At 44.4% G+C, this 11,112-nt stretch overlaps 1 protein-coding gene across 2 annotated transcripts in view; it reads left to right on the top strand.

Moving 5' to 3' along the window:
* The first annotated feature begins 3,860 nt into the window (after positions 1–3,860).
* The window catches only part of PIEZO1 (piezo type mechanosensitive ion channel component 1 (Er blood group)), a 177,483-nt gene continuing 170,231 nt past the window's right edge, over positions 3,861–11,112 (top strand). For both annotated transcript variants that reach the window (XM_067471064.1, XM_067471063.1), the window contains exon 1: positions 3,861–4,147. In XM_067471064.1, coding sequence (XP_067327165.1) covers positions 4,084–4,147 — 64 coding nt within the window. In that variant the 5' untranslated portion in view covers positions 3,861–4,083. The remainder of the gene's footprint in view (positions 4,148–11,112) is intronic.

Below are 11,112 nucleotides of genomic sequence, written 5' to 3'. Positions count from 1 at the left end.
CCAGCTCTTTGGCCTAGAAATGGAGATGAGCACCACACCCCAGAGTCGGACATGACTAGACTTAATGTCAGGGGAAAACCTTTACCTTTACCTTATGTATATATTTCTTGTAAGCCTCTCTGAGTCCCCTTCAGGGTGAGAAAGGCGGCATATAAATGTTGTAAATAAATAAATAAATGTATATGTATATGCACACACACACACTATGTACAACACATACATACACGCACACTATGTACAACATACACATATAAATGCGCATGCACACACAATGTACAACAAACAAAGATATACACACAATGTATAACATACACACATATATACACACAATGTACAACATACACATATATACACACACTATATATGTTTGACATCCAACCAAAAATATGTAGATTCAACTAGACACATAACCACATATAGGTATGTCTATATATACTATCTATATATGCAGACATATATATACATGTATAGTAGACATGCAGGCATATATATATATAGACACACAGCCGTAGATAGATACTAAAACATAGCCATAGCAGACCACCTGATGAACCAACCTGGACACAGCATTTTATTGCAGAACACAGAAATTCTGGACCACTCTCACAACCACCATGTCAAACTACACAGAGAAGCCAGTGAAATCCATAAGCATGTGGACAGTTTCAACAGAAAGGAGGAAACCATGAAAATGAACAAAATCTGGCTACCAGTATTTAAAAAAACTCTAAAATCACAACAGCAAAACAACAGAGAGGAAACAATCTGGGACATCTAATCACCTCCCAACAAAAGATTGCTCCAGGCACTGCCAGGCCATCACAGACAAGAGTCCTTTGTTCCACCCGGTCATTCCACAGATATATAAAACCATTTTCCTAGTTCCAACAGATCTCACTACCTCTGAGGATGCTTGCCATAGATGCAGGTGAAACGTCAGGAGAGAATGCCTCTAGAACATGGCCATATAGCCCGAAAAAACCTACAACAACCCAGTGATTCCGGCCATGAATGCCTTCGATAATAATAATAATAATAATAATAATAATAATCTTTATTTATAACCCGCCACCATCTCTCCTAAGAGGATTCAGGGCAGCTAACATGAGGCCAGGCCCAAAAATAATACAACATAATTAGACACAAAACAGCAAAAATAAATCATAACAAAATATATAAAACAACAAATAAAGTAAACAGTATAAAAAAAACACTTGCATTCTTGAAACAAAGTTTTCCACTTTGCATAGAAGTCCCTAGGTGGCAGTAACACAACATTTGAAGATGTGCTTGACTCATAAACTCTGAGAACAGCAAAGCTTAGCTTGAGCCTCTCTTTGCTTAGGACAACAGCCCTGCTGGATAGGAAAGGGGCAAATAAGGCTTATAGGGGAAAATAATCATTGTTCACCCCAAAAGAGAGAAAGATCTGAGATTCGTCCCAGCTAGGTTTGGGGGCAAGATGGATGAATGGGATCCTTGAAGTGACTGGATTGACCTTGTAGGAGCTGGGGGTGGTGACGGCCGACAAGGAGCTCTAGCGTGGGCTGGTCCATGAGGTCACGAAGAGTTGGAAACGACTGAACGAATGAACAACAACAAAGGTTAGGGGGATGATGGGACTTGCAATCCTCCAAAGAGCAGCCAACTCTTCCAAGCTGCATAGGCACAAAGCTCCTCCACTTTTTGCCTTTGCAAACATTGCTGGACTCCAACTCCAAAAATCCCCCCAAAACATACATTTGATAGATTAGGTCAGTGTTTTTGGTAGATTTTGAAGTTTTGGAGTTGTAGTTTACCGACATCTATAGAGCACTGTGGACTCAAACAATGATGGATCTGGACCAAACTTGGCACAAATACTCAATACAGCCAAAGGTGAACACTGGTGGAGTTTGAGGAAAATAGACCTTGATATTTGTAGTTGCTGGGATTTATAGTTCACCTACAATCAAAGAGCATGCTGAACCCCACCAATTGTAGAATTGGGTCAAACTTCCCACACTGAACCCCCATGACCAACAGACAATACTGTATTTTCTGATAGTCTTTGTTGACCTCTGACACCCCCTCACGACCCTCCCAGGAGTCCCGACCCCCAGGTTGAGAAACGTTGGGATAGGGATTGCATGTCCCATTGCTATTGCCAGCATCCAAAAATCCATGCAGTTCTGGCTCCTTCCCAGCCATTGCTTTGAGCCACAAAAGCACTCTGGGGGAAATCAAAGCGGACTTTATGCTAATGAATTGATTGTGATTTATTCCGCGGTCAATCAATGCCAATCAAAGTCTGAGCAGGCCGCAGTGTTGGAGTCAATCCAGAGCCAAACAGACACATATTTCAACGCATCTACACTGTGCAGTGAATGCAGTTTGGCACTTGAATTGCCGCAGCTCAATGCTATGGAACAATGGGAGTTGTAGTTTTGCAAGGTCTTGGGAGCTGTAGTTTTGTAAGGTCTTGAGCCTTTGCTTCCAATATCACAGGGCTGGGGCTTCACGTAACTACAAATCCCAGGATGCCATTGCACTGAGCTGTGGCTGTTAAAACTTTTATGAAACTGCATTAATTCTGCAGTGCAGATGCATCCTTTTGCAACTTGATCGAGGACTTTTTTTGCAGACTTTCATCTGGCTTGGTGGAGCCTCCGGTGGCGCAGTGGGTTAAACCCCTGTGCCGGCAGGACTGAAGACCGACAGGTCGCAGGTTCGAATCCGGGGAGAGGCGGATGAGCTCCCTCTATCAGCTCCAGTTCCTCATGCGGGGACATGAGAAAAGCCTCCCACAAGGATGATAAAAACACCCAATCATCCAGGCGTCCCCTGGGCAACATCCTTGCAGGCGGCCAATTCTCTCACACCAGAAGCGACTTGCAGTTTCTCAAGTCGCTCCTGACACGACAAAAAAAAAAATCTGGATTGGTCAAAAGGGCCGACAATCCCTATCACTGGTTAACCCATCACTCCCATATGCCATAAATAAACTAGGGTTGGGGGATTATGGGATTTGTAGTCTCTTGAGGAGCAGGTAGCTATGCAAGACAAGAGGAGAAGGGCTGGTGCCAGCTAGGGCTGGTGGATAATGGGGCTTGTAGTCTGCCAAAAGAGTGGGAACTTTGTCAAGCTTGGTTGCTAGCAGATCTTATGGATAATGAGGCTTCTATGTCCCAGAGTTTAGTAATGGTTCTAAACTCTGTTGGCAGCCGAAGCTGATGGAGAATGGGACATGTAGTCCCTGACCAAAGAACAGGGAATACCCCAAGTTCTGGTGCCAGCGAGGGGTGTGTGGATAATGGGATTTAGAGTCCCCCAAGAAGTGTGGCAGCCGAAGCTGATGGAGAATGGAATATGTAGTCCCTGACCAAAGAACAGGGAATACCCCAAGTTCTGGTACCAGCGAGGGGTGTGTGGATAATGGGATTTAGAGTCCCCCAAGAAGTGTGGCAGCTGAAGCTGATGGAGAATGGAACATGTAGTCCCTGACCAAAGAACAGGGAATACCCCAAGCTCTGGTGCCAGCGAGGGGTGTGTGGATAATGGGATTTAGAGTCCCCCAAGAGGTGGATGTCATCCAAATGGGGTTTGTAGTCCCTCAAGAAGTGGATATTGTCCGGGGCGGGTGGATAATGGAACATACAAACCCCCAAAGTGGGGAAAATGCGCCAAGGCTGATGGATAATGGGACTTATAGTCCTCCCAAAGAGAAGGGGCGAGGGGGGATGCGGGGAGTGGCAGTCCCTGTTGGCTTGGTGGTGAGAGGCGGTGCTGGTGCCCTCCTCCTCTTCTTCCTCCTCCTCCTCTTCTTCTCAGAGGGGCGGCGACGGGGGTTTGGCTTCTCCTCCTCCTCCTCCTCCTCTTCTTCCTCCTCCTCCTCTTCTTCCCGTTTGACGCAGAAGCGCCGGACCGAGGCACGTGCGGCAGGGCTCCGAAGGGAAGGGCGAAGGGCCCGACGGGGGCTTCTTTCTCCTTCCTCGCGGGGAAAGGCGATGGCTTTCCGGCGGAGATCCTGGGCGCCTCTTCCTCCTCCTCCTGCCCTTCCTCCTCTCCTCCTTCTCTTTGGGACCTTCTCCTCCTGAAGGCGGCATGGAGCGGGGCCTCTTCTGCCGGGCTCTCTACTGGCTCCTCCTGCCCCTCGCCCTCCTCGCCGGTAAGCACACCCCACTCACTCCCAAGCCCAGCATCCCCTCCCCTCCTCCTGCTGCTGCACACTCTCCTGCCCGGCCAAAGTCGGGGGCAAAGTTTCCCTTCGGACAAGGCGCAGGGGACTCTCCTTCCCATCATTCCTCATAAGTGTCATCAGCTGGAATGTCTCCTTTTACTACTACAAGGCCCATCATCCCCTCTATTAGCCGGCCCAGCATTGGGAGTGTTATAGAATCATAGAAGAGTTGGAAGAGACCTCATGGGCCATCCAGTCCAACCCCAATCTGCCAAGAAGCAGGAAATTTGCATTCAAAGCACCCCCGACAGAAGGCCATCCAGCCTCTGTTTCAAAGCTTCCAAAGAAGGAATCTCCACCACACTCCGGCGCAGAGAGTTCCACTGCTTCCCCAGCCTTAAAGCTTTTGTTGGGCGGGGGAGTCCTAAGAGACTACAACTACAACTCCCATTCTCTCTTCTCATCCAAAATCAGATGAGATGAAGTTGTCTCAGTATCTGCTGGTGTTTGGATCCAGAAACAGTGATGATGATGATGATGATGATGATGATGATTGTGATTGTGATAGTGATAGCAACTTTTCGGAAGGAGAGCAGGATGCTATTAATTTATTATTATTATTATTATTATTATTATTTGAGTTTCAGTTATGGGTTTGTTTTTTGTTTTTTTGCATGCCATGAAGGTTGGACTAGATGACCTTTAGGGTCCCTTCCAACACTATAGTTCAGGCCTGGGCCAACTTGGGCCCTCCAGGTCTTTTGAACAAAGGACCCCGTCTTGCAGTAGAGAGGGAGGTACCGTCCAAGCCCTACAGAGAGATGGCCACCCAGGGAAAGACGCCTCAAGTTGGGGGGGGGGGGGGAGGAACCCAAAGGTCATCCAGTCTGACCCCCTTCTGCAATAGAGGGAGGCACCCTCCAAGCCCTCCCAACACATGACTGTCTAATACGTACAGAGGAGACTGCAACTCCCACCATTCCTAACAGCCTCCGGCCCTTCCTTTTCCCCCTCAGCCGCTTCAGGTGGATATACTACCCAGGGTCTTCTCTGACCACAATCTGGTGCTGCTAAAATCAAAGAATGGACATTGGGAAATGAAACCATGGAAAATAAATGATCCATGCCAGGCTTTACACCAGGCCTGAGCCAACTTGGGCCTTCCGTCAGGTGTTTTGGACTCTGGTTGAGGGGGGAAAGGAAGGGGCCTGAGGATGTTAGGAATTAGGGGAGTTGCTGTCCAAAACACCTGAAGGGAGGCCCAAGTTGACCCAGACCTGTTACAGTTCCTTCCAAAAAATGTGTGACTAGTGCAACCTTTATTGCTGATTTTTTGGGGAAAGGGGTAAATAATAATCCTACTTTGGTCTTTGCCAGCCTTGGAACCTAAACTGTGTGTGTCTATGTATGTTTATTATTACTATTATTTTCAGGAGTGTTTCAGTTGCATTCTTCCTGCCTGCCAGAGGGTTGGACTAGATGGCCTTTGGGGCCCCTTCCAGCTTGCCATTTGAGGGAAAGGAGTAAATATAAATCCCACTTTCAATCTTGGCCAGCCCCGATACATAAATTGTGATGATGATGAAGGTGGTGGTGATTCTAAGAGTGTTTCAGTTGAATTTTCCTGCCTGCCAGGAGTTGGACTAGATGGCCTTTGGAGCCCCTTCCAGCTTGCATTTTGTGGGAAAGGAGTAAATGGAAATCCCGCTTTCGGTCTTGACCAGCCCCGATACATGAATTGTGATGATGGTAATGATGATGATAGCAACTTTTCAGAAGGAGAGCAGGTTATTGTTATTTCTGTTATTGTCATTATTATTATTACATGAGTGTTTCAGTTGTGTTGTTTTTTGTTGCTGCATGCCATGAGGGTTGGACTAGATGTCCTTTAGGGTCCCTTCCAGCTTGCATTTTGGGGGAAAGGAGTAAATAATAATCCCACTCTGGTCTTCTCCAGCCTTGGAACCTAAACTGTGTGTGTGGATGATGATGATGATGATGATGATGATTATTATTATTATTATTTTCATTGAGTGTTCTGGTTGTATTCTGCCTGCCTGCCAGAGGGTTGGACTAGATGGCCTTTGGGGCCCCTTTCAGCTTGCCCTTTGAGGGAAAGGAATAAATAGAAATCCCACTTTCGGTCTTGGCCAGCCCTGATACATAAATTGAGATGATGATGTTGATGATGATGATGATGATTATAGGAGTATTTCAGTTGTGTTCTTCCTGCCTGCCAGGGGTTGGACTAGATGGCCTTTGGGGCCCCTTCCAGCTTGCATTTTGGGGAAAAGGAGTACATGGAAATCCCACTTTCGGTCTTGACCAGCCCTGATACATGAATTAAGATGATGATGATGTTGATGATTATTATTATAGGAGTATTTCAGTTGTGTTCTTCCTGCCTGCCAGGGGTTGGACTAGATGGCCTTTGGAGCCCCTTCCAGCTTGCATTTTGGGGAAAAGGAGTACATGGAAATCCCACTTTCGGTCTTGACCAGCCCTGATACATGAATTGAGATGATGATGATGTTGGTGATGATGAATATTATAGGAGTATTTCAGTTGTGTTCTTCCTGCCTGCCAGGGGTTAGACTAGATGGCCTTTGGAGCCCCTTCCAGCTTGCATTTTGGGGGAAAGGAATAAATGGAAATCCCACTTTCGGTCTTGACCAGACCTGATACATAAACTATGATAATGGTGTTGATGATAATTATTATTCTAGGAGTGTTTCAGTTGAGTTTTCCTGCCTGCCAGGGATTGGACTAGATGGCCTTTGGGTGCCCCTTCCAGCCCTAGCAGTTATTGTTGCACTTTGGGGGAGGGAAAAGAGTCAATAGTAGCCCTGCTTTCGGTCTTAACCAGACCTGAAACCCTACATTGTGTATGCCTGTGTGTGTCTATATAAATACGACTGTCTGTGTATGTGCGTGTGTATATATATATCCATATCTTAGCTTGCCAGCCTTTCCAGCCCTTGACACCCGCCCTGTTCCCAGTGCAAAAGGCGCGTGCGTGACCTGTCCTGCCAACAAGGAGTATTTTGTACCAATAGAAAAAAGAAGAGTGTCGTTTTGGACATCTGGGGTTTTCTGGGTGTGAGTTTCCCTCTTGGATTGCACTTCCAAGAAAGTTGGAAGAGTTTACACTGCAGAGGGAATGCAGTTTGACACCACTTTTAAATTCAGTGCTATCCGATCCTATGAGTGGTACTTTTGCAAAACCTTTCACCTTCTCAACATCCTGGAATTCCATAGCATTCAGGAATGGCTATTAAAGTGGAGTCAAACTTCATTAATTTTGCAGTGTAGAGGCACCCAGAGAAGGCAAAAGACCTTGTAAAACTATAACTCCCAGGATTTCATAGCATTTGGCCATGGCTATTAAAGTGGAGTGAAACAGCATTAAGTTTGCAGTGTCGATGCACCCGGAGAAAGCTCAAGCTTTTGCAAAGCTACAACTCCCAGGATTTCATAGTATTCATCCATAAAAATAGAGTCAAATTGCATTAATTTTATGGTGTCGATGCACCGAGAGAAAGCTCAAGCTTTTGCAAAACTAGAACTCCCAGGATTTCATAGTATTCGTCCATAAAAATAGAGTCAAATTGCATTAATTTTATGGTGTTGATGCACCCAGAGAAAGCTCAAGCCCTTGCAAAACTGCAACTCCCACTATTCCATGGCATAAAAGTGGAGTAAAACAGCATTAATTTTGCAGTCTAGATATACCCAGAGAAAGCTCAAGCCTTTGCAGAACTGCAGCTCCAACTACTCCAGAGCATTCAGCCCCAAAAGTGGAGTAAAACCACATGAATTCAACTAGTGTAGACGCACCCAGAGAAAGCGTAAGGCTTTGCAAAACTACAACTCCCAGGAGTCCAGAGCATTCTACCATAAAAGTGGAGTAAAACTGCATTAATTTAACAGTATAGATGCACCTACATAAAGCAGAAGCCTTTGCAAAATTGCAACTCTCAGGATTCCAGAGCATTCAGCCATAAAAGTGGCGTAAAACCGCATTAATTCAACAGTGTAGATGCATCCAGATAAAGCACAAGCCTTTGCAAAATTGCAGCTCCTAGGATTCCAGAGCATTCAGCCATAAAGTGGAGTCAAACCACATTTATTCTATAGATGCTGCCTATCTTCAGTCCTCCAGCTGTTTTGGACTCCAACTCCCAGAAGCCCCAATAGTCAGGAATTCTGGGAGTTGAAGTCCCAAAATGTTTAGAAAAGTTTGGATAACTTTTCCAAACTTTTTAAGTTTTGTCTCTCTAGATGCAGAATTGGCCTTGCTAGAAATAAGGGGAGTGAAGGGGGGGAAATATGTTTATTTGGGGGTTTGAAACTTTAACCTTTGCTCTCAGGCCTGTGCTCCAAAATATTGTCCGTTCTGACCCAACTTTGCCTATGATACCTGCAGGAAAAATATCCTAGGAATTTGAAATATTGTTTGGCATCGGGGCCTTGCCATGAAAAGGTTGGGTCTCCTTCTATTTTTCTTTCCATGTGGAAACAAAATGGCCAAATTACTGTATCCAAATGATGGAAACATCTCCCTTTTGGGTGGGTTAGTGTTTACATTGTGATGAACTTGTGCAACTAAATTGCCCCTTAATACTTTTCTGCACCAGTTTCTAGGTCTGGATTAGTATTATTATTATTATTATTATTATTATTATTATTATTATGTTTATTATGTTTATTATGTTTATTATGTTTATTTATATCTCACTTTTTCTCTCCATAAGGAGACTCAAAGTGCCCAACATTGAAAACATTGCAATCCAATGTAAAATATACAAATATTAGAACAGTATTAAACAACATTGGTATTTAGACTTCCCCAGCCTAGCACTCCAACTCCCATCATTCTTGCATTTGTATTCTTGGATCCTTGTATTTGGATTCTTATAGATACTTGTGCTTATTGGTTATTATTATTATTACTTCTACTGTTATTATTATCTGTGTGCCAAGTTTGGTCCAATTCCATCTTTGGTGGAGTTCAGAGTGCTCATTGATTGCAGGTGAACTATACATCCCAGTACCCACAACCCCAAAATGTCCAGGCCAATTTCCCTCAATGCCCATCAGTATTCAAATTTGGGCATATTGGGTATGCATGCTGAGTTTGGTCCAGATCCATCCTTGTTTGGGTTCATATTGCGCTCTGGATGTAGGTGAACTACAACTCCTATAAATTCCTCCAAAGACCTCTAGTGTTTTTTGTTGGTCATAGGACTACTGTGTGCCAAGTTACTTACAGGTCCATCATTGGTGGGGTTCAGAGTGCTCTTAGATTGCAGGTGAACTATACACCCCAGTGCCTACAACTCCTATAAATCATGGTGAATTCTCCCCAATCATCTCTAGTATGTTCAGTTGCTGATCAATGCCTCTGTTTGCTGTGCGCCATAGAAAAGAATAGGAAAGGGTTAAAGGAGAGGCAGTGGGCGGGGTCATGCAAATTCCACACCAATGGAGAGAGTCAGAAACACTGGGATGTCTGTGGTGGAGGAAACACATAAAATCTAGGATGGAATGGTCCCCGTATGGAGGCCTTCACTTGGGTTTGTGGAAGACATTTGCAGGGCTCTTGGACATGTTCACCGCGCTCCAAGAAGGAGGGTGTCCCCTGAGTGGTGGGAGTTATAGCTGTTTGTGGAAACAGGAGCTTGTCTGTGTAAGTGGACACCCCAGCCACGTACACGCATACATATTTTCACTTTTATTATGTGTGTGTATAGATAGATAGATAAGATATTATTATTATTATTATTATTATTAAACTAGCTGTCCCCTGCCACACATTGCTGTGGCCCACATGGGAGTTCTGTGTAGGAAGTTTGGCCCAATTCTGTCGTTGGTGGGGTTCAGAATGGTCTGTGATTGTAGGTGAACTATAAATCCCAGCAACTACAACTCCCAAATGTCAAGATTTTATTTTTCCCAAACTCCACCAGTGTTCACATTTGGGCATACTGAGTATTCATGTAGAGTTTGGTCCAGATCCATCATTGTTTGAGTCCACAGTGATCTCTGGATGTAGGTGAACTACAACTCCAAAACCAAAGGACATTGCCCACCAAACTCTTCTAGTATTTTCTGTTGGTCATGGGAGTTCTGCATGCCAAGTTTGGTTCAATTCCATCGTTGGTGGGGTTCAGAATGCTCTTTGATTGTAGGTGAACTATAAATCCCAGCAACTACAACTCCCAAATGGCAAAATCAATTTTTGAGTGAAGGACATACATTGGATTGTTAGGTGTCTTGTGTCCAAATTTGGTGTCAATTCGTCCAGTGGTTTTTGAGTTCTGTTAATCCACAAACGAACTTTACATTTTATTTATATAGATAATATGTATATTTTTCTGTTGACAATTATTATGTCATGCTTTAGGCCATGTTTGAAAAGCACCCCCAGGTTGGATCCTTGTATTTTGATGTTTGTGTTTATTGTTACAGATTATATATTTTGTTGTGTTTACATTCTTGTTTCCAAAGCGCCTCAATCAAAATGAATTGGAAATCCCTGAAGCGACAGACATGCCATTTGAAACAAGATGGCACACGTTTGCATTTTGCTGATGTCTTATTTTGCCGTCCTTATTTGGGATTATTCTGAATGAATAAACAAACACCCCCAAGCTTCCAATTTATGACTCTCACCACTTGGCCTGGGAATTGTCCAGCCTTTCAGATATGGTTGGACTATAACTCCCATCAGCATGCATTGCAAAGGATGCTGGGAGTTAGAGTCCAACGACATCTAGACAACATAAAGATGTCTTGCTCTCTGGTTCATTTCTGGATGTAAAAATCCCCACAATGCAACCGGTCAAGCATGTCTCTTTAAGAGCTAACTGTTGGAATGTTGTGAAATGTATTCCATACTGGGTATGCGTACACAGCAGCAAAGTAGCAAAGTGCAAGGGCAGATGTCTTCA

This window comes from Anolis sagrei, chromosome 8, assembly GCF_037176765.1.
Source record: "Anolis sagrei isolate rAnoSag1 chromosome 8, rAnoSag1.mat, whole genome shotgun sequence".
Taxonomy (NCBI): domain Eukaryota; kingdom Metazoa; phylum Chordata; class Lepidosauria; order Squamata; family Dactyloidae; genus Anolis; species Anolis sagrei.
The sequence above is the reverse complement of the archived record's forward strand: the minus strand, read 5'-3'. Positions and strand labels throughout refer to the sequence as shown.